The sequence below is a fragment of the Drosophila eugracilis genome, unplaced genomic scaffold, assembly GCF_018153835.1.
Source record: "Drosophila eugracilis isolate 14026-0451.02 unplaced genomic scaffold, ASM1815383v1 contig_2171, whole genome shotgun sequence".
NCBI classification, from domain to species: domain Eukaryota; kingdom Metazoa; phylum Arthropoda; class Insecta; order Diptera; family Drosophilidae; genus Drosophila; species Drosophila eugracilis.
The window spans coordinates 429227-456145 of record NW_024573057.1 but is presented as its reverse complement, the minus strand read 5'-3'; the positions used below and the strand labels follow the sequence as shown (position 1 = coordinate 456145).

Below are 26919 nucleotides of genomic sequence, written 5' to 3'. Positions count from 1 at the left end.
TACCTGAAAGTCGTACGTCTGGCGATGAAGAAACCGCCCTCGTCCAATTGTCTGATGCGATAGTGCTTAACCGTATCGCCATCGCGCACTGCAAACAACATTTGAACACCACCACATTAATACCTCGTAATAAAATGCACAATAATGCTAATTAAATGCCTGATTTGGCACGCACCTGATAACGAATAGTCGTTGTGACGGCTCTCGGAATCTCGAATTAAAAATGCACCGTGCTCGTTCTCTGGCAGTAGGAGTTTTTTCTCAGCCTCAATACGTTTGATTTTGCGGAAGTACCAGCTGAAATAAAAGCGACCGGCGAGAAGGAAATTATTAGTATGGAAGTGAAAAGTATGTTTTATTTAAAAAAAGTTCCTCGTTTATGTCATAAATCGGCTGACTTTATTAAGGAAACTGCTCTATCGAGGTTACACCGCTCTATGCCAGTCTATCTCGCACAGAGGGAGGGACTAGGGGTCACGTGGGAGGCCTATAGATACTCTCCATCTATTAGTCATATTTGTATCATCTGATACCCGCTGCCATTTTAAAGCGATAATTAAATGACGTTTTTGTGCCTCCGTTCTAAAAGCTATAATTTAATGACCATTCAATTTAAGCTGTAATGCTGCACTTCCTAATCCAAATTTAGCAATTAAGGAAATTCAAGGTGTCTGCTATGCATATTCATTGGGGTAAGCGTGAGTTTTAAAGAAAGGAAATGAAACGTTTATTAGAGCTTCTGCCAATTCAATGGCTAACAAAACTTGCGATACATTCGACTAGATACATTTCTCTGTAGATATCGCATGGGCCGACGTAAACAGTCGAAACAATACCATTTGATGCAGCATTAACATTGACCTTAATAAAGAAAAGTAACTGGACGTGGTTTCGGCATTATCTCTTCATCTATGTATTTGTCTTTCTTTTCGTCGCCGCGACAGCTGGAAGTGGGAAATTAAGAGATGTGTGTGACAGATCTCTTACATAACAGTCCAATTCACATTTTGAAGTTCGCGACGAACGTCAGATAACGGATGATGACAGAAGCGTGGCCAAATCTGCGCAACACACTGTGACAAGAAATTATGAAGTCGTGATGGTTAAACTTTTGTATAGCTTAGTTGCTCCTCAAGGAAACAGGACAGAATATATAGGAACATTTAAAGGGGAATTCTCCTGTTCAATGGCTACACAAGGTGGAGATCTAAGCGAGAGTGTTGCTGTAAGTGTTGTAAAGTAAAAGCTAACTTCGCGAGAGGGGACATAATAATCTCTTTACGTCAAAATCCGAACCAAAGTTAGAACAAAAAAAAAAACAATCGTTGGATTGATTCGGTTGCTTTCGGGCCTTTAGGCCTTTGGTCTGCGAGTTAGTCGAGTCGCAGAGTTAATAATTCTGATGGCGCAAAGACATTTAAAGGTATTATTAACAGAAAAAACCTCTAGCAGCCAAAGTCCGCACTAGTCCGAAGAGTTTTAATTTGATGTCTATTTGAGCAGGATTTTTATAAATCACTTGACTTCCACCGCCACAATTAGCATCGTCCAAAGTGGCAGTCAACATGATGGTACCTTGGCTAAACATGCTCATGAATGGAAGGCGTGTTTGCATACGGCTTGATTGATTGGCGAGGTTTGATCACGAGCGCGCGGCTGGATGAATCCTCGCCAGCACGTGTCTATTACGCCAATAAGCGTTTATTAGACGCCATTAATTGTGAGGGGTTTGGCCTGTTTGACTGCTTCCCGTAAAGGCTGCTGGCGAGCGAAGAGCCATTCAGGCGTATTTATAGACACTCTCCTGACTTGGTCGAGTTAGTCTGGTGTGCTCCGACCATTTATGTGCATGCATGACTTTCATAAATATGCAACACGATTTAATTACACACAAGACAAGTCGACGACGGGTATGGACATCCTGTCGGAGCTGTTAGGAGCGGCTAATGCCGGTGGCTAGTCAATCCAGCCGGATGAAAAGCGCAAACAAAATACATATGATACTCCTCGATCGATCATTTTCTACCACGAATAGTGGCTGCTCTTATAAAAAATAGGTTTGTTTTAGGTTGTTTTTAAAAAACTCACACTTTTATAACGTATTCACAATTTTAGTTAAAAATTTATTTAAGTAAAGTTAAGAAAATCTTAGTCGGATTTTTATGTATAACTTGGTTGAATTTATATTATCAAACAACCGCAACAACCAATCTAAACTTGGCTTAGCACGCCAAAAACCAAAATAAATTTTCGAAGCCAGTCTGTACGCAGCTGCCACAAGATAGAGCTACGGTTGCTGGCTCGTCTTACAACAAATTGTCAGCGACTAGGAGCTATTTTTAAACACGGCTTTGCGCATTTCGATTTTGTCTAAAAATATTTGCAACAGCACTCGGAGCTTGCAAGATTTTTGTGTTTTTCTACAATTTTTCTACGCCCCAACATGGCTTTAAACCTTTTAATGCCATGGCATTGGAACAGCAACGGTAAGATACTTTTCGATCTTTGTCCCAACAAGTTTGGTTGGTTCTAGTTGGTAATTTAAGTGCACTTCGGCTTCCAGGCATCCTGTAGCATGTTTTGAGTTAAATCAAGAAGAAACTCTATAGACGAGTGCCGCGACTATAAGATACCCGTTACTGTTTTATGTAATTTTAACGTGTTCATTTTGCTAATAGAAATTGTAGATGGTGTAAAAATAATGAGAATTCGTGGCGTCTTCTCAATTTTGTACCTCGTATAGTTCCTGAGCTCTCAGAGTTCATACGGACAGACGGACATGGCTTAATCGACTGATCAAGAATATAGATACTTTTTAGAGACGCAAACCTTCCTTCTACCTGTCACTTACTTTTCAACGAATCAAATATACCCGTTTACTCGTTTCCATACACTGGAGACAATTGAACCAGACTCGATCAACTTTTGCAGTTCGAATGGATTCGAGCCACGAATTGGTCCGACGGCTGTCAATCGTTTGTGGTCAGTATCAATTCCTTCCATTCCTCAATTCCTGGAAATGCCATTACTATTATTAACTTATTTAAGCAGGTCATGACGGAATCCATCCACATTGTTTGCGCAATCTGTTGCGGACACCTTTGAAACAAGTTGGTTCGGTTTGCAAGTCGAAACGTCACGAGTATGAGTAAGAGCTGGTGTGAACTTCCCAGCTTGAGGAACTTGAGAATTACATTTGTGAATTTGTTGTTTAAGCTGTTTCCCCGAATGGTCTTCGAATAATCATTTAAATGTTTATTATTACCCATTAGATATTTCTAATGAATTCCTACATGCCGAAAATCCCCATCGAAACCTCCGTCCCCTCTCTCTTGGAATTATCTTATTAATTGGAGTACCATTTTGATTGGTGGATCCGCAAAAATGGACTTGACATGCAGACTTGCAGTCCGGCTGACTACTGCACTATGACTTTCTCTGTAATTGGCTTTTGGTCACAAAGATCCACTATCCACTGAGCGTCTCACATATTTATTTTCATATATTTAAATGTAAGCCAATATATAATACAGTTGAGCCTCGTCTGGCAGATATCTTTAGAACTACCTTCCGGTTTACGTCTTGGAGAAATCTGTATACATTGAACTTCTCAATTTTATGAAGAAGTAGACATTCCTATATAAAAAGTGATGATGAGCTGCATTTCGTTAGCGGAATGGAAACTTGTTTGGGATGAAAAGCCTAATACCTGTGCCCATTTGTAAGTATAAAATAGCACTAAGCAACCCCCTACGATTACTAACATGCTAGATTACAAACAACACCAAAGATGCTGATTTCGTTTGCCGTGTTTGACAGCGGTCAATCAGCGGGTTAGGGAAACATATTAATAATTTATTTAATTAAGCAAGTTTTAAGTCGAATAATAAATAAGGGATTGGGAAAGCTTATCTATGTACGCAAATGGAGTATGAAATTTTTTCTCCAGTTTTCTGGAACTTCTAATATGTATTGAAGTGTAAATGTGTTGGTTAAAACTCAAATCATTTCCGGCTTATGAGCTGCGTATGCAACCATTGTAGTTGGTCATCTCAAGCCTGAGTGATGGATTCGGCAATTAACAGTTGTGGACCATAAATGGCAGGCGGAGCGTGTGTCTATTTTTAAAACCAAACCAAGCCAAGCCAAATTAAGTTAAAGCGATTGTGGAGCCACGCAGAATTGTTGGATGGCGCCAATCGCAGTTAATTTCCAATGCAATTTCATAGCTGGCGGTGGGGCCAATCGGGACTTGATGGTTAAATAGGCACACACCACTATGCATAGATGGATTGATCGAAAAATAACAATGTGCCTGGTCAAATGCAGGTTTTCTTCTTGTCTGTGAAATGCGAGCTCCTGCACTGGGACTCATTTAATTTAGCCCGACTGCGGGTTGGACAGGATGCCTAAGACGGAGTGCGCAGCTCACAGCTTACAATACCTAGAAACACTTGCTGCACGAAATCCAATTCAATGCAGGCGAGGACCAGCTGGAAGCGCAACCAGTTAGGGGCATCTAAAAATAAATATGGCCAGGCATGGCTTTGATTAGTCTGGACTGTTGGTCAGGTTATAACGAATGTTTTTCCAGAATCGTTTAAGCGGTGTCTGCCTTTGCACTTCCTTTTAAAGTTATAATGGAAGACTAGCAAATTATCTAATTCCGGCTACGTTTTCTGTGGTCACTTTCTTAGAAATTCGCTTTTGGTTATCGTTCATAAATTCTCTATAACGCAAATGCAATTGTCGAAGGGTTTATCAAATTCTTAAGTTTTGTCGCGGAAAATTTATTGAAAACATTTTCATTATCGAACAGCCTGAAACGATTTGAATTCTCGTTCGAGTATTTTTTATGAATATCGTGTGTAAAAGCAGAAACAATCGGAATACGGCACATAGGCGTTACGTTTGCTATTTTTGCGACGGTACAAAGCTGCAATCCGCTTCAGAGAACTCAGAAAAACTAATTGCCCAGGCATTCTTTGCGTATATGGAACATCAACTTGTCGCCATTTGATAATATTTGATATCGGAATGACCAAGACCAGCAAGACACGGAATGACGTGAACAGGAAATGATCGACTTTAGAACGAACAAAGTGAACACTAAGCGGAGATGATCACAAAGCCCACAACCGCACCCAGGCCATTTTCTGATGTTATGGATATAGGTCAGTCAGATCCCGCTTTAATCACAGTGTTTAGGCGCGCTAGTTGTCGGTATACTGGAACTTTGTCAACGAAACTAAATTGCGTTTCACCACGCCAACCAACTTCTCCGTTGCACTGGCTTAATGGTTTTTATACCCGTTACTCGTAGAGTAAAAGGTTGTTGAAAAGTATGTAACAGATAGAAGGAAGCGTTTCCGACCCTATAAAGTACATATATTCTTGATCAGGATCAATAGAGAAGTCAATTAAGCCATGTCCGCCTGTCCGTTTATCTTAGCATCCTGCCACGCCCACTCTAACGACCACAAATCACGAAAAACTAAAATCGCTGAAATCTCAGGAACTGTTAGAGATAGAAAGTTGAAATTGTGTATGTATCTTTAGCTGGCAGCGCATCTTATGGTGGTACCACACCCATTCCTACGCCCACCAAGCTCAAATGACGGTATTCGCAATTTCTAGAAAAGCTATAAGTGATAGAAGAGTTTGGATTAAACGTGTAGGTTTTTATAATGCCCCAAATACGAATTGTTTTTTCCGATCAAGCCACGCCCACTCTAACGCCCACAAACCTCTAAAAACTGTGGCGTCCATAATATTATAGTGTATGTCTTCGTTTGACATTCTATAACATATTTTTGTCAATATCTATCGCTTTAACAAAGATTTTTTAAATTGGAATATTATTTCGCTATCCATGCAGAAATTTAGGTTATAAGGTCTCACATGTTCGCTGCACTCGACCCCCTCTCGTTCCCCCTTGTTTAATTTTTGTTCCCAGAACAAGACAATTGATAACTCGTAGTTCGAGCAGTACTAAAGCAGATTAGTGTCAATGTCGCTGAAATTACTGACATTAGTGGGAGCGGTGAGAGTGTGCTGCTCAGTTGGTTGTGCAACCAACAAATGGCACACAAACTGTTCTGATCGTTACGTAAATAAATTCTTATTGCACGAAACCAAAAATGTATAAAAATATATTCCAAATCGATATTTTATAGTAGAGGCTAGCAGCATGGGATCTCAGTCGCATGCTCTTTCCTTTTGAATCAAACGACTTTTATGATTAATCAGTCTAGAGAAGAGTATACTTCACATTTAATCAAATGCGATTTCATTTATTTAGAAAACATTCACTCATTTATTCTGGAATTCCGCAACTGTTCCAAGATACTAACTTTGAAATTAAGTTTGGTTGCCAGCAGTTTGCCAGTTCGGATTTGTTCTAGGGAAAACCAATCAACAACAAAGGTGAGTAATGCATAGGCTATAGGCAAAAGCAAGGCACTTGGCCAAAACCAAAACAAGTGCGAGATAATGTCACTGTCGAACAGTTAGGTTCATCCAAAACGGGTAGCTCGGATAAGTTAGAACACCGGGCTTGGGGCAGGGGAATGTTTACGGCTAAATGGACAAATACATATATTTGTCTCTCCTTGTCCCACCGTTCGCCGTCAATTTGTGTCCTCTGTATGGGACTTTTTGTTTGAGTGTTGTAACCGCATGTGTGATTGTGGGTGCGAGTGAGAGAGACGTTCGATCACGTCCCAACGTTAACGCTAACGTTATTAACCTGCTATATTTGACTCTCGAATGAAGTCGACATTTTTGAGGGGGTTAGGCGCATTTACCGTTCATTTACTGTCTAGTGAAGAAGTTCATTCAGCGATGAAAGTCGTGACACTTTTTGTTTTTTACTTAATTAAACGATAAACAAACATTGTTCAACTCATTTTTAAATGTCTGCTCGTGGACAAGTGGCACTTGGGCAGTGGAGCTGGGATCGGAAGATGGGCAAGGAGAGGTGTCTTTTTCTTTTCCTTTTGGCCTCTCTGAGTGCTTCAGTTCGCCCTCTTCGAATTGCCCGCGCAGCACGTTTGTTGAAGTTTATTCAGACATTTTTTCTGCTCGCCTTGATATGCAAATTCCAAACGCTGAACTAATTTCAAGCGTTTTGGCCTTGAAGTTCCGCTTGCTTAACCAATTTCTGTTGCAGTGGAAAATTTTGCTTGGGCAAAGCAGACTAAGGAAATTGAATCAATTCTGAACAGCTTTTGCAAATAAACTTATCAGGTGATAAGCATGTTTGAAATATAATTGATCCGAAAATCCCCTTTTCCTGCCTCTCTCAGTTTCTATTGCTCAAACTTTCAACATTGAACATTAAAATTAACAACAACAAGAAATATGAGGATTAAATTCGAAAAATTGAGCCTTCGATCAGACGCTGTTATAAAAACTTAATTAATAGAATGCAAAATAGGAAGGGCTGATTAATGAATGACTTGGGGGCTAAACTTACGATTTTTCATTTAAAAATTCACCGCGCGTAAATTCTGAAAGTCGACGTGATTTGCCTTTCTTGGCTGAAGTAGTCGATGTTTTTCCGAAGGACGTTGTTGCTGCCGGATTGTGATCAATTGAACTTGAGTTTGCACACGTTTGAGAGCAAGTAGCGGAGAAGGGAGTTGGTAGCGAGCGGGATTTCTCATTAGCTGTTAGCGAAAGTTCCTCGGCAACGTGGTGACAGGCGCACTTCAAGGGAGGCTGATTTGAACAGCGACAAAGCGACTGCCGACTGGAAGTTGCTGAATTAATCTGGAGGCAGTTATCCAGAGAGTGCTTTTTAACCAGTGGCATTTGCTGTCGCTCTTGGAGGCAGCGGTGTTGCTTGAGACTGCGTCGCGGTCGCGGGGGTGACGGCGAGGACGCAGGTGAAATGGCCACCGACAGTGAGATGGCATCAAGCGAGCTAGACTTGGTCAAAGGGTTGCGAGGGCCCAGCTCTGGCTCGCTACCACTCTCTGCCTCTGCGTCCTGTCCAGGCTCCTTCTCGAACCTTCGCTGCTGCGCGATGATGCGGGTGTAGAGCTCCTCAGAGTCCAGAGGAAGCAGCAAGTTGGTGACACCGATTCTTCGCTTGGCTTGAGTCCGTTTCTGCTTTGTCTCCTCCTTGCCAGCCGTATCCTGCGGATCCTCGACAACGTTTCGACTGTAGCTAAGGATGTGGGACAGGCGGCGCATTTTGTTTGGTTTACTGGTCTTTGTTACCCCACGGTCCGGCCCAATCGGGTCTTGCTGATATGCCAGTGGAGAATGGACGGATTCCTCCACCTGGCTGACCACAAAGCGCGTTGGCTTAGCCATTGCTGGTTGTTGGTCGGTCTTAATGTGGACATGGCTCGCATCTATCTTTTCGCCCTGGAGAATATCGTAGATCGTTCCATATTTGTGGGAACTGATCGCAGGTAATAAGCCGGGACTTAAGGATTCCAGGGTACGCTGCTGACGCTGCTTTTCCCGTTCTCTCCTCTGGACGATGTCGTAGATAACGTCTGTGGATCGTCCACCTTCCAGGATCGAGCTGAGACTTTTGCGCTGCCACCGGTCGCCGTCCTGCGAAGTCTTGCGATGCAGGATCTCATAGATGGTGCCGTAGGTCATGTACTTGTCATACTTCTGGTATATGTCGTTTTTGCGCTGAATGATATCATAGATAGTGCCGTAAACTAATTTATCGTAGATCTTGAAATTGTGCCTGTAGTGGGATCCATGTAGGTCGCTGTCGTTGCTCCGGTTGGGCGGCATCTTGCTGTAAGCCATCAGCTGATTGCCGTGCGGTGGCACATTCAAATCCAGGGCACAGTTCTGCTTGTCAGTCTTTCGTTCTTTGGTTGAGTGCCGGCGCGGCAGAAAGTAACTAGCAAAGCTTTTACGCTGTCGCGAGTTCTGCCGGTTTAATGGCGATGTTGCTACCGCTGCTGCGGTTGTGGGTGTGACCACAGCGGAGACTAGTGGCGCGGTGTCCGGGCATTCCAGCGGCTCAATTTCGTTAACTAGACGTTTAAATTCCTCGTACGATGTGCGACGCTTGTGCGCCTTGGCTCGCTCCTTCGCCGCAAATTGATGATCGAGAATCCGCGATAGAAAATCCGAATTCTTTCGCATCGCCTCTGTGGTGGAGCTGCTAACTGAGCTTTTTGCTGCTACGGTTGTTGTTGCTGTTGCTGTGAGATCGCCTTTAGCAGCAGCGCCTTTTTCACCATCGATGTCACCGTCGCCGGTATCCATTTCATCGGCGGTAAACTCGTTTGCACAATCCGGTTTGCCTCTCTCATCCCGGTTGCCTCTGGTTTCTTGTTCTGAAATGGAGGAAAGTGTGATCTCAGTGTTGCTGGCTGCTGTTGCGTAATTCTCTGTTGGTGCCACCGGCGGTGGCAGGGAAGCACTAATAGTTGCTTCCGTGATGGGTTCAACAAACATAGCTTTGAACTCCTCGTAAGATTTTCGGCGGTTGCGCGACTGCGTCAGGCATTCGTTATAGTTGCGACGTTCGATTTTCTCGCCGCTTGGCGACGATGTTGCTGCTTCGGTCGAAGACGCTGCTGCTGCTGCAGCCGCTACTGCCGCTGTTGCCAGGGCGTCCAATTTGTTCTGCATCTCCATGAAGCCAGAGTCCAAGGAGCTGAGGGTGCTGGTGGAATCAAAGCTGGTCTTGCGGCTCGAGTTGTTGCTTTCATGCGAGTAGGGCTTGAAGGGAGTGGCTGTAGGACCCTCCAGCAGGGCTAACAAGGTGTCCTCCTTAATTGGGGCGCAAAGCAGGTCCACAGCAGTTCCAGCCTGCTGGCCTACATCAGCCGCCTCAATACCCACTTGCGCTTGAGCGTCGTCAAAGCTGATCAGATCGCCTCCGTCTGCAGGATATAGCGATGGCTCCTCGGGCACCACGGCCAGCATGGTTGTTGTGGACACCTCCTCAGTCTTTTCACTATTCACAAAGTCGCGATTTTTATTTACAACAGCGTATATAGGCAGAAAAGTTGCGCCCGGATTGGCCAGTGTCGTCGAAGTTTCTGTTAGCGATGTAGATCGCGTCGCTGTTGGTGACAAACTAAACGCTTCACTGCCGACGATCGCTCTAATCGCTGGGCTGGGCGTGGAACTCGGATTCGAATTCGAGCTCGGACTCGGAATCGGACTTTGAATCGGCAATGCAATTGTTGACGCCTCTCGGCCTTCGGCCACAAGGAAAGCTGCTCCTGTAACTGTGTCCGCTGGCATGTAAGTGCTCCGATTTTGAAATATTTTAACGCTGTGCATAGGTAATTTCTGATGCCGATGGGTGCGATTGCGTGCGATGCCCATGGAGACGGTGCCGTGCTGCCTGTGCCTCTGTTGCCGGCGAGCGTACTTACTGGCCAAGCTACTGACAGGATCTAGTTGCAGTTGACACGTAGGTGGGTCATTGACCGGCTCGTACTGACAACTTTTGCCACTGGCATTGCCAGTTCCACTGCTGCATGTCCTCAAATAGCGCTGCAGACGACGACTCGCGCAAGTGAGTCCGGTCCGCTGGTCATTCATGCACTTGGCACAGCATAGGAACTCATACAGAACCTCCCCTGTCAAATCGCCCTCAGCCACACCTGCATTGCCTTTCCAGTCTGGATTTGATTTGGGCGTGGGCGAATACTTGGGTTCCAGCAAGAACTCCAGTTGGGCGGCGGCGGCTGCAATCGCTTGTCCTGAAGATCCTCCCCTTCCGGTCAATGCTTCTGCTCCTTGCCTGGTACCCTCCGCCAAGCTTACGGGCATAAGTATGTACGTGTTTTTGGAACTCTTCGGATAAGCTACTGGCCCAGGCTCACCAGAGCTGATAGTTTTGCTTGACTCTTGTTCTAAGATCGAACTCTCGATGCTTAGACCGCTGTCCAGCAGTGTGAAGGTGCCATCCGAAGGCAGAATGAGACGGCCCTCCGCGGCGGCGCTTACCAACTCACGAAGAGCGTGGACCTGCTTCTCGGTTACATTTCCCTGTAGTTGAATTCCGTGCAACGCGAAGGCTGTAGGTTTGTTGTTCGCCGAGTTGGGATCGGTGCACCAGACCACTGGCATGGCCGTCATGATCGCTTTTAGGTTAGGTAAGTGTATTTAGTTCTGAAAAAGTTAGGAAATATTGGGAATGCCTTCTTGTGGATTTCTTTACTGTTTGTATGCTTCGCTGGTTGCTACAGCTGAAAGATCGTTGCTGAGGAATTCGATTCCGACCCTTATTTACTCAAGATTTACAGCGAATAAAAGTGCGTGGCCTAAAATATTTATGTAAATTGCGGCAGCGATTTCAAAAATTATACGGTTTTTCTATTCTGCTCAACGTAGCCTTGAAATTTATTTTGAGAGCTTCGGTGGGCATGCACAATTTCTTGAATAAATATAAGCCGTTTGCAGCGTGTGCATGGAACACATTGAAGCCGTTATAAATGCTTTATGCGATTTAAATGTGATGGAATGAGTAGGACCTAATACTCGAAATTCGAGGAACGTTTGAGAGAAATATGCAAGAACCGAACGTGATAATCATATTTGAAATAGAACCACCATTTCGCCTTCATTGAGTTTGTAAGTGTAATGATTCGTGATATTTTGCAATAGCCTCTATTGTGGAAGGAATGGTTAAGATACCTCAGATAGTTTTTGGAACTGCATGATTCACTATGACCATCTCACGAAAAATTAGAGTGCCTGTTGGTAGAGGGCAATGGAATGTATCGCCATTAATTATGTCATGCGGCTACTTTTTCATTGACCCCTGCCATCCATATCAGCAAAAAAATCTTGAAGATTGGCTTTCCGAGCTCATACGCTTAAGGTGTCTTTTAGCTGACTACTGAACTGCTCTTATACATATATGCACCACGTAATCAACATTTTATATCTGCCTCGAGATGGAATCTAAGTTCAAGGCAGCGGCTCTGACTTAAGAGTTACGCTCGACAGCAAAGGAACAGCTAGCTGCCGAGCCGACAAAGAAGGCTCTTGAGACGGAGTGGCCAAGGAGACGATAAATCGCACAGGAAGCATTAAGCTGGACATTCTGCAGACATATTTTTTTTTATCGATTTCGCCAGATTAATCAATACGGTTTGCTCTGGATTGAAGTTCGTCACAATACTATAGACATCAGCAATTGTCAATGTCATAGGAAACACCAAAGTAAACAAAGAAGAAGCTCTTTTCGAGCGATTCGTCTATGAGATACCCATTACAAGGCGAGGTTCTTCAACAAAAACTACTATTTCGGCTATTTTACAAACACATGACAAATTGTGATACAGGTAATTTGTAATCTTTTTCACTAAGCTTTCGCTTCTATGAGGGTAACTGGTTTAAATACCAAATGTTTTAAAATGCAAGTCGACATTTAATCAAAATAAACTTCACATTCATTCGACGTGTGTATATTCGATATTAACAAGAGTTAAAAAAATATTTAAATAAAATAACTGCTTTAATGGTTAACACCAACGATAACCATAATAACAACGGCGTCAACGACGGACAAAACCAGTTGAACCCGTCTTGGTTACTCTCAGATGCTCGAAAGGAGGAAAGCTCCTATGGAAATGGTAATGTGTTCCTTTCAGCTGACTTTTGTCACGCGCTAGACGTCAAGAACTAGCTTGCCGAGTACCTAGAACCCAAGTACATATTACACCTCTAGTTGTATGAATTCCATTGCTGCCGGTATTCCACATATAAGTTGAAAATGTATCACTGCATCAACAAACAGTATATATACATATAAAACTGGGCAAATGCTATCAAGAAAGGCTGTAAGAGACAAGCCTATTTACCCAGATCTCATAACATTTTCTCACATCATGTATTAAGATATAATTCATATTTTATTACTTTTTATACTAAACTGACTTACCTACCAAAGTGAAAATGAATTAACTGAAACCCGACTCACTGACTGACCTATGCTAACCGATTCCAAACATGGTCATTACAAAATATCGCTCGGTTTGTTTTCGTTTGCTTGTGTGGGAGTTGGTTTTTTTCGATGGCAGCGCGTGCCAGGAAAACTGAACAAGACCAACATAATAGCGTGTATAATGAGCTGCAGAGCGAGTGGAATGGAGTGCGACTGGCGAAGTTTCTGTTGTTGTTCCTGACTGAAAAGGTAACAATTGCACTCAAAAGTACTACGACCCAATTTGAACCGGTTTAGTGTTGTTTCTGTCTTGCTGTTTGTCTGCTTTATTTGTTGTTTTCTTCTAGTGCGCCAATCCGCAAACACCAAACCTCGAAAATCAAACACAAAATCATTCGGTTGGTACCATCGGAATATTTGATGGTTTGCTGCAACATTTATGGGCTAGCATACTCGTATCTTGCTAAGATACTCGAAACGATTGCACCGGTGACTGTAAACCCGTGAAGCTAATAGGAAGTCCGTTTATGCGAAGAGCGAGTGGAAGTGAGAAGTCGTTGCAGACCAAAGAAAAGCTTTAGACAGTACTTTCTCCGATGATCCAAAAACCAAACCAACTAATTCGCAAAAACTATCCGCTCGCTAAGCCCAAAGCCAGATTGTTTCTGAATTGTAATTCAGAAAGCTTTTTGGCCACCAAAAACATAGCCAACGACCGCAGCTACCAGTCAACCAGCAAAAAAAAAGCTGATGGCCAATGATTGAGTTTGGCTTTGATTTTGTGCCCATGATTTAGGTCATTGCACAATGGAACCACTGCCTAAATTTAGTAGCAGCCATTTCATGGCATATCATTTCAATCCAAATCTCCTCTCTCCTTATTCACACTTCGATCCCAAATCCGCAAAATGTTTGAGATGTTAAAGGATGTTTTAAACATCTTTATTCTGACGACTAAAAAAAAGCCTTTGTTATTCCAGTTTAGTAATTTGCAATTCCCCAGCCAACTTCTCCAAACCTTCTGAAAGCACCAACGCATTCCTAACAATTTGCCAAAAGTGCAAGAGAGATCTCTACTCGGTCAAATACTAAATTAATTTTAATAAATTAAGTCTCGATGATTTAGCCGAAAACAAATTATCAAGCAGAACTGCAGTTCTTTTTGGAAACTTCCCATCAACTTCGTGGAAATAAAAAAAAAACATGAAACAGCTGAGCAAGAAGAGCGATCGCATCAATTGGTTTGTGGATCAGTTTGGCCGTAAGTTGCTTCAGCACTTATGGCAAAAAATCGAAAACGATCGGGGAACGCCAACAGAGGTTACTGCTCGCATTGGCAACCACAATGAGCGGACTACAAAGCCAGCCCCTACAAACAATGAGCTTTTTCGCCTCTCTCTAGCTTATCTGGCGCTCCACACTCAATACCTTTGAAAGCAATTTTCATGTGTTGTCAACTGAATATTATGTATCTGTATCTTTATCGTTTTTGTGTTGCCACTGCTGTTGTTTAGCGAAGCCGACTGACGGACATGACTCATGCCACAGGAAATTCACGACCACAGCACTCTGAAAGAAGTTGCCATAGAGCCCGCTAATTCACAGCTTGAGCGCCAATTTAAGCCTTAAGCTTGAACGCACAGAATATGTGCGAAATGGTGCAGTTTGTCCAAGTCACGTAAGTCAAAACTGATATGGTTTCTTCGGCTTGGGATGGTGGCTCGAAAAACAAAATCACCGTCGGTGTGAACCGCAGTCTGTGTATAAAAAAATAAAGTGCACGGAACTCTGCGCACCCGTATTCAGTATTCACACTAATGTATCACTCGCCGTTGAGCAAGTTGAACATTTTAGCACATAGCAAACGATAAAGTTAGCAAAAACTTGAGGACGACTTTGTGACCAGGCATGCATTGCGTAACCCCGCGGATCCAGTAAAAACGTGTCGAGACTCTCAGGAATTCTCTTACGAAATTAACTCAATTTTGTATTCCGGACGGAAAACGAACTTCTAATTCCATGGGTATCCGCCGAGGTAAGAAAATTTGTTTGCTTGACCAGCGAAGCACACGCAAAGCAGTAAAGAAAATAGAAAGTTCTGTTCCGATCTCATTTGGATGTGGGATCCACGATCCCCATTGGGAATAGTCCGCATTTTGCAGATGGCCAGGGGTTGTACCTTTCCAGTTTTGCTGCTAACGTTGCTCCGTTGCTACTTATCCATATTAAAGTGGGGCTTCTATCAAGACACTTTTGAACAAAGGAAACACTGGCTGTTAAAAGTATGCCACCAGCACGAACAGGTCGCGTATGCGTTGTACCGCGCAGCGAGTAGTTGGTTGTTTGTGATTTCGCGTAAATGAATAGAGAATAATTCGTCGGCCCGGGAACGAAACAAGTTGTAACAGCGGTCCGGGAGCTAAGTCCGAATTCGATTAAGATATTTGATTCGGATTCGATTTCCTATGAGCTGCGTGTACAGGCGCTATTCCGATTCCCGAACCGAATTCATGCTGCTTCCGCTTACACGTCCGTTTTGTACACCGCTTCGCAGACAACTGATACGTTTATGAAATGGTTATAGAAAGGTTTTAACCGCTTGCTGAGGCACCGACACACTCGCATTCGCTGTCTTGGGGTTTATGTGTGTGCCATTTGAGCCAAGCTCGTTGCCCTGGTATGGGTGAGACATTCGCGCTCTTTTGCTCGCCGATTCGCCTTTTAGTTTAGTCTCTTATAACTTGGCTAAGAAGTCCAACAGCTGATCGAAGAGTAGGATCGCTCTTTGGCCCCAAGTGCTCGCTCTTCGATCGCTCCGAAATTAACTGCACAGTTTAGCAATTAAGACAACAATTAGTCACAAAGTGCGTTGATTGCGAAGATCAAATCGAGTTGAAAACAATTATCTCGACGCTGTTACTGACAAAATGTCAGCTTGTATTAATTTGTTCACGTAACCAAAATAACTCGCAGTTCTCGCGGCACTGGAAATCAAATTATGCGTTTCTAAATGTCTCCGTTTGGGTTCTTGTGAACGCCATTAAAACGTCATTGGTAAGAAATTTTAAGACCAGGAAATAGTTACAGGTATTCCAGGAGCTGTATGGAATTAGTTTGGAACTGGACACCTGTCTTCAATGAATATAGACTAACGTAAGCGCCCAGGATTCTGTCAAGAAATTCCCTACAGCCATGATCTGCAAACCTACTTAATGATAGCACCTGTCATCAGGCTTCAGCTCGACTAAATGTACTTCTGGAGGCATCTTGTGTAAATAGAAATCAGCATGCACACATAAACACATGTGTTGGCCTCAATGGCTCATATTACCCATTTCAAAAAGAATCCTAACTGTCTGTATATGGAAATATCAGGACTTACCTGGAAAGATAAGATAAACAAGAAAAGGTATTTTTAATGCTTTGCCTGAAAAGTTTATTGTAATGTTACTTTATTTCATTGTTCAATGCATGTTAAGTGTTTCCATATTTAAGTACCCAAGTATTGTCCTTACTTTAGAAACAATACACAGAAAATAGCGTAACGACAAATCTCGGTTCCGACGTCTCCTTCGACTTCCCTAACCTGATTGAAATTTTCACATTACCTGTGAATAAATTACGTGTACTCTGGTTGTCAATTAATGACCTGCTAAATAATTGAATGTTCGCTTCCTGTGCAATTTTGGAATTCCTTTGAAATCAACAAATTCACCGTTAATTTCTGTAACTTGTAACTGAAAAGTGAAACTTATTTGACTGAGACAAGTAAATATAGTCGTTTGACCTCCCCTGAGATCGTTGCCCTGGCGCTTTTGTTTTTGTTGCTACTCCCAAATTAAAGCAATTGCCTTCTATTGGTATTATTTGACATGCTACACACACGCCAGCAGAATAGCGCTGTATTCAATAGGTCTTCATGCTTGTAGGAAAATATGAAAAAGCCTGACACGCCGCTTCCACGAGTATGTACCAAATGACTCCTTCCTAAGAATATTTTCAACCAGCCGCAGCGATCATCGTTTGATACGTTTTAATTAATCAAACAAGACGAACCAAAATGCAGAAAGCGAATTTGTGCCACTGACATTGAAATTTGCCAAAAACGAAAAACTCATAAACCGATCAATTTCGCTGCGACAATTTGAAGCCAACAACAAACAACAAGAGAGGAGCAAAGCGGATGCGGGCTGAGCCTCGTTGCGTCAGGTGTCGTCTTCCGTATCGGAAGATGAAACAAATTAAATGGAAATAAATAAACGATCGAGCAATAAAACAGCATGGCAAACAAACAGTCGACTATTAGGCGACTTTTCTCAACGAGTAGTAGCTATCAACGAAATCCCAATTGTTCCATTATAAATTTCAGTTTCGATTTAAGCCTGCATGCGCTGGGGCTTTGCATTTCAATCACTACGCCAGATGATTGCTTAAAGCTCAAGCAAATAAAAAAATTAGTATATTATATTTTCGCAAGTTTTCTGAATTCGTTTTTTTTTTCGCGAGTGATTTACGATCTGAGCTGGAAACGAATAAAAATGGGCTTTATGGATTTCGGTGTTTGTGGGTGGCTCGGGTCTAGACGTTCTTGTTTATTTTGTTTTGCATTCGAAATTATGAAATGTCCCAAGATCCGAAAAGCAAAATTCCACGTTTCGGGTCAATGAGCTAGAAGAGCTTCCGACTGGAAGCGAATGCTCCTCACATAATCTCGATGGGATGTTTACGTCCGTTGAATCATTGGTAGTCAGGGGGGCCAGTGTGACATCAAAGCATATTATTACCGATTTATGTAGCTGGTTAATAGTCAATTGGGAATTTACGGGTAAAACGTTTAGCACTTTGGCAAATAGTTCGCCTCATTCAATGGAAGTTATGTCAAGCAAGACATTATTATAAGCAAACAAAAAACAAAACATCTGCCCGAGTGCAGGTATTTCCCAAAAAAAATTCACTTGAATTAAATTAAGATCCGACCTCGTCACGACCGAATTCTGTGTAAACGATTACCAGGCATCGGTGCTTATTGACGTCACTGCTTTTCATCCTCCGTAAAATCACAGTACCATGCACTGGCCATACCAATATCTCTTTGACCTAAATTCCGAACTGCAGAGCAACACTCTCGAGCGGATTGGTCAGCGCCTTCCAGAGGAAAAGCTGTGCGGCTCTAACAATCGTGTGGCAATCGGGCAGATTTCGTTGAAACAAAAGGGCATAAATATTCATTTATACATGGTAAAATTTTCTTTAGATTTCGACTTGTCAATTAATCAAACTTGCCGATTCTTTATATTTCTTAAAAGCCGTAGTCCCATAAATTTAAATATAAAATATTGCGACATTTAAACTGTAGATACATGAACATTTTATAGTATAAGGAACCGCGTTTTGTGAGTCGATTGCTGTTAACTTAAGATCTTTTTATGATCAAATATGTAGGTTTTCCTCAACTTTACCCATTTTATATAAAGTAAGCAAAATATAAAGATAACTCTTATACGGAGGGGGAGGACCAAGGGCGACTTGTGTTGTGCAATGATCATCGAAATTCGAAAGCCACATTAACGGCCACCAAAAAGGCTTCTCAGAAAAATGAAAATATTTCATTGGGGAATCCTTAAAGCGAAGAAAGAAGAAAGCACAGTTAAATGAGGGTCAATATTTACTGCATTGCTAATAAATTAAAGAAATTGAACAAGGACTGATTATTGCCAGCCGATTGGGCTCAGTGTTCTCATCAGTAAATGCTGATTTATGGATCTGGTCAAGAGTCAGAGGTGGCGGATGAAAACTGGCCTTAATTGGGTGTAAATACTATTAGGGTATGCGGGGAGGGTCTGCATATTGAGCTGATAGCACGAACATTAGGAAACATGAAACATGAAATCTATTTTTATGCGCTTCGGACTAATGAGTCTTAACCAGACAAAACAATTTTCGACTGGCCTACTGAACAAACATCCCGGCAAACTCCTGGCCGATGGATGCTAAAAGTATCTTCGGGGCTCGATTTATGTGCGTTTACAGTTACACGCGACCATTGTGAGATAAATCCAATTAACGGCTTCAATGATAATTATTTTTGTTTTCGTCCGATTTACCGGTTTTTGAACTTTTCCCTACGCCCAGACCTGACCAGCTTCGACAGCAGCTTCGAACGAGTCTTTCTTAATTTATACAGCTGCTTCTTTTTCTTTCAAACTTTTCCATTGAGTTTCATTCCGAATATGTGAAATGCATTTCTCTGGCTTATCGACATTTCGTAGCTTTGCTGTTTGGAATGTGTGCCAATGAAATCGAACCCAAAAACTTCCTTGACAATTAAGAGTCTTGTCTCGGAATCAGGTTAAGTGTAATGCACTTGACATTGATACCGAGCCTGGCCGAAACAAAGCTAAGCCGCTCACGTGCCATAGTTAAATTTTCTTCTATCTATTTATCTATCTATATATAATATATTAAGAAGAAACGCTATAGTCGAGTGTTTTACTGTTTTACGCAATTTTAAAACATTTATTTTAGTAGTGGAAATTCACAAAGCGCCACCTATTGTCAGAAAAAGCATGTTAAGTAACTGATAGTGATGACGCTGTCCATGTGAGGCCTTATAACCTATATTTTTCATAAATTGCGAAATAATGTTCCGATTTGAAAAATCTTTGGTAAATCAGTAGAAATTGACAAGAATATGTTATACAAGGTCAAACGAAGGCATACATTATAATATTATGGACACCACAGTTTTTCGCGGTTTGTGGGCGTTAGAGTGGGTGATAAAATGTAGGTTATAAGGCCCCACATGATCAGTAACGTGACTATCAGTTACTCAATACGCTTTCTGACAATAGGTGTCGCTTTGTGAATTTCCACTAGTAAAATGAATATATTTAAATTGTGTAAAACAGTAACGGGAATCTTATAGTCGCGGCACTTAACTATAATGTTTTTTATACCCTTGCAGAGGGTCAGAAGTTTGTAACGCAGTGAAGGAGACGTTTCCGACCCCATAAAGTAAATATATTCTTGATCAGAATCAATAGGGGAGTCGATATAGCCATGTCCGTCTGTCCGTCTGTTTTAACACTGTCTATATCCTATAGCTCCCATAGGAACAATATAGTGAAAACTGTATTTTAATTCCGGTTGCTATTTTAGTCAGATTTTGATTCGTCTGCAATCTGCAAGGTTATTAAAACTTCGGCTTGCCGAAGTTAGCTTCCGTCCTCGTTCTTGTTTGGTATTATATTTTAAGGTATGGGAGGTTTCATTTCAAATGTCAAACAGAATGCAAATAAGTATTAAACATACTTTAAAGGTGACAAGTGCAAGTAAGCAGTTTAAAGTTTACAAAAATTGTTGAGAGTGTGTGGAAAAAAATTTCAAGTTTGGGTAATTTTTTTATTACTCTTTTTATGAAAAGGTGTACATTGCAAAACAAAATTAAATTTTGTTGTTTTCAAAACACTAAAAGTTTTTCAATAAAATATTTGTTTTATTGTGCTATAAAAAATAAAAAACAATTTAATTGAATATTTTGAGTAAATTTCTTTATAAAACGCGTACGTGTGCATTATAATTTCTTGACAGTTTTTATTTTTGTTGCAATTAAACTTTTTATAAAGATTTCCTCTAAAATTCATTTAAGTTTTTAGTTTTTTTAGACCTTATTTTTTTGTATATTTTTTCGAAAAAATATTCCACCAAAAGGAAATGCAATTGGTCGATATACATCTCGAGCGCAATCGAAAAGGGTTTTACGGGCCTCACAATCAGACGAGCAACGAGCATTATGGCTAGAAAGTCATCGAGTGCATATCGCTGAGACCCGTTCGTCTGAATCACCTTAACCACGGGAAGTAAGGTTAGAAAGTAATCGGGTACACGATGCTGAGGCCCTTTCGTCTGCGACACCTGAACAACGGAAAAGATGCCGACAAAATGTTTGAGGCTCGATCAAGACGTAGCAGTAGCATTAACTACAGTCATCATCCAGGTGCCGCAATTGGAAAAATGGATGAACCATATTGCAGCGCACTCAAATTTAAAAACAAAATCCCAGAGCTGTGTTGCGCCAGTGGAAAAGTCAAACTGCCAGAATTACATTCACCACCTAAACTACTATCATCGTTGCTTTCACATGATTTAAATTATTTTTTGGAAAACACCCGTTCTGTTCTGTGGTAAATCTACAGAAATTCACAAAAATAAGTTATATAAGGTGAAGCAAAGGCGTTAGTAATAATACTAAGAAGTCACAGTTTTCCAACATTTGTGGGCGTTAGAGTGGGCGTGGCCAGATGAAAACTACGGACAAGTTGCAGTGACATCTCTTAAATACGTATTCTTAAGCACAATTTTCTAGCTCTTATAGTCCCCGAGATATTAGCATTTCTGGTTTTTCGGGTTTTGTGGGCGTGGCTTGATCGGGAAAAAAATTAAAATTAAAATCATTAAAACCTACGTGTTTAATCCAAACTTTCTATCAATTACAGTTACCGAGATATCAGCTTTTCTAGAAAATGAGAAAACCGTCTTTTGATCTTGGTGGGAGTAAGATTGGATGTGGCCGGATAATGGTACCACCACAAGATGCGCAGGCATCCCAAGATTATACATACTGAATTTTTAACTTTTTAGCTCTAATAGTTCCTGAGATTTAAGTGATTTTAGTTTTTCCTGATTTGTGGGCGTTAGAGTGGGCGTGGCAGGATGCGGAAATCAACTTGCGCTGCGTATGGACCTCAAGAATCTTCATGCTTAATCTCTTCCTATTAATCTTATTCCTATTGATACTGATCAAGAATATATATAATTTATAGGGTCGAGTATGCTTTCTTCTACCTGTTACATACTTTTCAACGAATCTAATATACCCTTTTACTCTACGAGTACCGGGTATAATTATTTCATTTTTCCCGCGCATGGTACATAAGCCTTAGAAGACTATGTCAAGCTTGAAAGGCAAGCTTGCCGAGCAAAGAGAGGCTGGCGGCTAGTTGACAATAAAGCGCAAAAAGTGAATTAGAACATTTGTCAAAGCAGAGTAATTTGACTGCTATTGTAATCGAAGATACTGCTAACAAACATATGTAAAACCATCCATGAAGTAGATCGTTAAGTTAAATCCCTAATGGTTTCTGGCAAGGGCTCCAGCTAAAGGCTAAGAAATCCTTTACACCTTAAAAACCTAACATGTTTTTTGATTGCGTCGACCGTTTGTTTTGACATTGGATATTGTTAAAATAAAAAGTAAAGCATTTGGCTGATGATCAATAACAACTTTTAACCGTCGACAGTGAGTAATCAGAAAATTATGGAATACAAGAAACCACTTTTAAATAGATAAAAAACAAGAGGAAACGTTATAGTCGAGTGCCGCGACTATAAGATACCCGTTACTGTTTAACAAAATTTTAAAATATTATTTTGCTAGTGCCACCTATTGTCTGAGGAAGTATGTTGAGTATGCTAATAGTGACGTCACTGCCCATGTGAGGCCTTAAAACTTAATTTCTTTATTAATACCGAAATAATGTTCCGATTTGAAAAATCTTTGGTAAATCGATAGATATTAACAGAAATAAGTAATACAAGGTCAAACGAAGGCATTCATAATAATATTATAGACGCCACCGTTTTCCGCGGCTTGTAGGCGTTAGAGTAGGCGTGGCCGGATGAAACTTCGTAGCAAGTTGCAGAGGCATCTCTTAAATAAGCAAAATTGTTTAGCCCTTATAGTTTTTGAGATTATTGCATTTTTGATTTTTCGGGTTTTGCATTGGGAGCATCATAAAAACCTACATGCTTAATCCGAACTTTCTATATCTTATAGTTACCGAGATATCAGCTTTTCTAGAAAATCCGAAAACCTTTCTTTTGAGCCTTGTGGGCGTATGGGTGGGTGTGGCCGGATAGTAGTACCACTATAAGATGCGCTGGCATCTAAATATTATACTTTCTGAATTTCAACATTCTAACTCCAATAGTTCCTGAGATTTCAGCAATTTTAGTTTTTTGCGATTTGTGGGCGTTAGAGTGGGCGTGACAGGATGCTGTAATAAGCTTGCGCTGTCCCGGGACCTCAAGAATCTTCATGCTTAATCTCAACTTTCTATCTGCTATAGTTCCTGAGATCTCAGCGTTCATACGGACGGACGGACGGACGGACGGACAGACGGACATGGCTCAATCGACTTCGCTATTGATCCTGATCAAGAATATATATACTTTATAGGGTTACATACTTTTCAACGAATCTAGTATACCCTTTTACTCTACGAGTAACGGGTATAAATATATTAGATTTGTTTCGATACATAGTTTTATATCTAAGGAAACACATTCGTGCTCTTAACCCTAAATGAATAGTAAAAAATTGTAAAAACCAAAAAAAAACGAGAAGCAAAACTATAATTAAGTGTCAGATTAACTGGAATCGACGTCACTGCGAATTTGAGTCCGTATAAAAAGGTGTTATACAAGGTCAAACGAAGAGATTCATTATAATATTATGGACGCCACAGTTTTTCGCGGTTTGTGGGCGTGGCAGGACGCTGAATAAGGCTTGCGCTGCGTAGGGACCTCAAGAATCTGCCTGCTTAATCTCAACTTTCTATCTCTTATAATTTGGACAGACGGTGGGACATGACTTAATCGACTCGGCTATTGATCCTGATCAATAATATATATACTTTATAGGGTCGGAAACGCTTCCTTCTAGACATACATACTTTACATATATACTTTACATACATACTTTACATACTTTTCAACGAATCTAATATACCCTTTTTCTCTACGAGTAACGGGAATAAAAATATAAAAGAAAAACCAAAACATAAATCTTAATATCCTCATATGTCACATCCTCTAGAGCTTTCCTCTAGAATTTGCATGCTTAGTCCCAACTTCATGCTATTATACTTCCCGAGATCTCAGCGTTTTTAGTTTAATTGTAAAATGTAATGTAATAATACTACATGGCCATATTCACAAAATGGCCATCAAAACAAGAGGAAACGCTGATATTTTACACAATTTTAAAATATTCATTTTACTAGTGGAAATTCACAAGGCGCCACCTATTGTCAGAGAAAGCATGTTGAGTAACTGATAGTGACGTCACTGCCCATGTGAGGCCTTATAACCTAAACTTCTTCATAAATAACGAAATAATGTTCCGATTTATAAAATCTTTGGCAAATCGTTATATATTAACAGAAATAAGTTATACAAGGTCAAACGAAGGCATTCTTAATAATATTAAAGACGCCACAGTTTTTCGCGGTTTGTGGGCGTTAGAGTGGGCGTGGCTAGATGGGAAAAAATTAATTTGCATTCGGGGCATCATAAAAGCTATATGCTTAATCCGAACTTTCTATCACTGATAGTTACCGAGATATATGCTTTCCTAGAAAATGCAAAAATCTTTTTTTGCGCCTTGTGAGCGTATGGGTGGGTGTTGCCTGATAGTAGTACCACTATAAGATGCGCTGGCATCTAAAGATTATACATTCTGAATTTCAACTTTCTAGCTCTAATAGAAAGAGATATACAAACGGACATGGTTTTATCGACTTCGCTATTGATCCTGATCCAGAATATATATACTTCACAGGGTCGGAAACGCTTTCTTCTACCTGTTAAATACTTTTCAAAGAATCTAGTATACCCTTTTACTCTACGAGTAACGGGTAAAAAAACTGGCCATGTATGTCCAAGGCGCGTTCGTAAAACAAGTTCCGCAAAGCTCCGTATCCAACAGGGGCGCTGTTACGCGATACCCGGCGACAGTGGAGTGTAGGTTGCTTCCAGAGAACGTCAAGGGTGTCTTTTTTCGGCACCCAAATCACACTTATACATTTCGAGTGTTTGTCGCACTCATGAACAGCAAGAAAAGAGCACACACCCGAGTGCACAGATCGGTTTCTGTGTTTTGAGTGTTTGTGTTTTTGTCACCCACTCAATTCTATGCACATGATTCTAATGCACAGACACCCGACACACTCATAGCAAATGAAGGGAGTATCTGAGACACCCATGTTTTTGGGATGACTGAGTCGGGTGTCTTCAAATGATTCGGGTGTCTTCAAATGATTCGAGTGTTTCGGGTGTCTTCAACTGATCTGAGTGTTTCGGGTGTCTTTAGCTGTATTGCATGAGCAGGTCATTGAGGGTTGACCGAATAATTTTACTTGAAAGGAAGGAAGGAAATCCTTCCTCAATGACCTGCTCATGCAATACAGTTGAAGACACCCGAAACAGTCAGATCAGTTGAAGACACCCAAAACACTCGAATCATTTGAAGACACCCGAATCATTTGAAGACACCCGACTCACTCATCCCAAAACATGGGTGTCTCAGACACTCCCTTCATTTGCTATGAGTGTGTCCGGTGTCTGTGCAAAAAAGTACTGATTGCGCAAGTGCACATTCGAAATGAGCTGTGCAAGACACCCACCCTTATTTTAAGGTGCCGATCACACTCTGAGTGCCGAAAAGGCACAAATGCCCTTGCTGTTCTCCGGTTGCTTCCCTTACTCAAGTTCCGCCCCCTCCCGCTTCGCCGCGACGCTCAGTCTCGGCTTGGCAGCCGATAGTGATAGAGATTCCACTTCAGTCAGCTCCGAATTCCGGTCTGTCATTCGGTTTTTGTCTGCAAAGCAAATGTCTTACAAGGATATTCACTCCGAACTTTGTGCAGTTTACGGAGAAGACTGCATGAGTTCAAGAATGGTGCGAGGATGGATCAGAGACTTTTAAAACGGTTGAACCGACGTCCACGATGAGAAGCGCGCCGGACTGCCGTCGTTGCCAAAAATTCGACAAATAATGAATGAAGATCGACAGGTGACCCTTGAAGAGCTGTCCGAATTGAACAAAAATGTACAAGATTTTGACTGAACATGAGAATATACAAAAGGCGGTCTTGAACTTTTTTGGTAGCCAGGCGGGGGATACAAAAATGGATGCCCCAGATGCAAAAGTGTATGGATCGAAACGGAGATTATAAGAATATAGATCGGTTTTCTGGGTTTCGTGGGCGTTATAGTGGGGGTGGCTTTATTGGAAAAAAACAATTCGCATAAGGGGCATCATAAAAACCAAACTTTCTAGCACTTATAGTTACCGAGATATCAGCTTTTCTAGAAAATGCGAAAACCGCCTTTAGAGCTTGGTGTGCGTAAGATCCGGTTTGGCCGGATGTTGATACCACCATAAGATGCACTGGCATCTCAAGATTGTACATGCGGATATGGCTCAATCGACTTCGCTATTGATCCTGATTAAGAATAGATATACTTTATAGGGTCGAAAAGGCTTCCTTCTATATGTTACTTACTTTTCAATGAATCTAGTATTCCCTTTTACTCTACGAGTAACGGGTATAAAAATAGAAAAAGTCCAAGCTTTCCAAAATTGTAAGCTTCCCATTATTGGTATTAAACCTGTTTTCATATGCGAAAAAGGCTTGTGGAACTTATTTTACAAACGCTTCTCGTATACAACTTATTATAGCGAAGTTTTAATACAGTTTTGGGACAACCTCATTATTCATGGTGTTTCTAAAAGTATGCTACAAAAATATCGGTAACTGTGAAGTAGAATTGCCATGTTGTAGAAAAAAGTCGACAATTTAAATCAAATTTTACAATGCTTTCCAAAAATAAATCAAATTGCACTTAATTGTCTAACTAGTTTAGAAAAATGTTATCTTAATGTTAAGGCGTTTTACTAACTCAGTTATGATATTAATAATTATAAAAATATTCGTGCTTACGGTTCTGCTTCAATAGATTTCAATTTGGCCACGTAATTCGACGGAATGTATCCCTCCGAACGAGTCTTCTTGCTGCGCGCCAGCCACCAATCGCCCTGGAATAATGTAATAATTAAAAACAAAGGCAATCAACATATATTTTCTAGTGGGAGTCCTGAAAACGGGATTGTAAAGGACCTTTTATAAAATCCGTTTTATATGTGTGTCAATATTGAAATGATATGTTTATGACAGGATGTTAAT

The 26919-nt window shown here is 41.2% G+C and overlaps 1 protein-coding gene across 4 annotated transcripts in view; it reads right to left on the bottom strand.

The window, feature by feature from the left end:
* LOC108110349 (tyrosine-protein kinase Src42A) overlaps positions 1 to 26919 on the bottom strand; it is a 35083-nt gene that overhangs the window by 3115 nt on the left and 5049 nt on the right. For 2 of the 4 annotated variants that reach the window (XM_017219383.2, XM_017219384.2), the window contains exons 1-4: positions 15072 to 15459; positions 7478 to 11112; positions 176 to 297; positions 4 to 88 (exon numbers count right to left, since the gene is read on the bottom strand). In XM_017219383.2, coding sequence (XP_017074872.2) covers positions 4 to 88; positions 176 to 297; positions 7478 to 11079 — 3809 coding nt within the window. In that variant the 5' untranslated portion in view covers positions 11080 to 11112; positions 15072 to 15459. Of the gene's footprint in view, positions 1 to 3; positions 89 to 175; positions 298 to 7477; positions 11113 to 15071; positions 15460 to 26676; positions 26772 to 26919 lie in introns of those variants that run through there. The other 2 variants (XM_017219386.2, XM_017219385.2) reach the window with 1 other exon arrangement.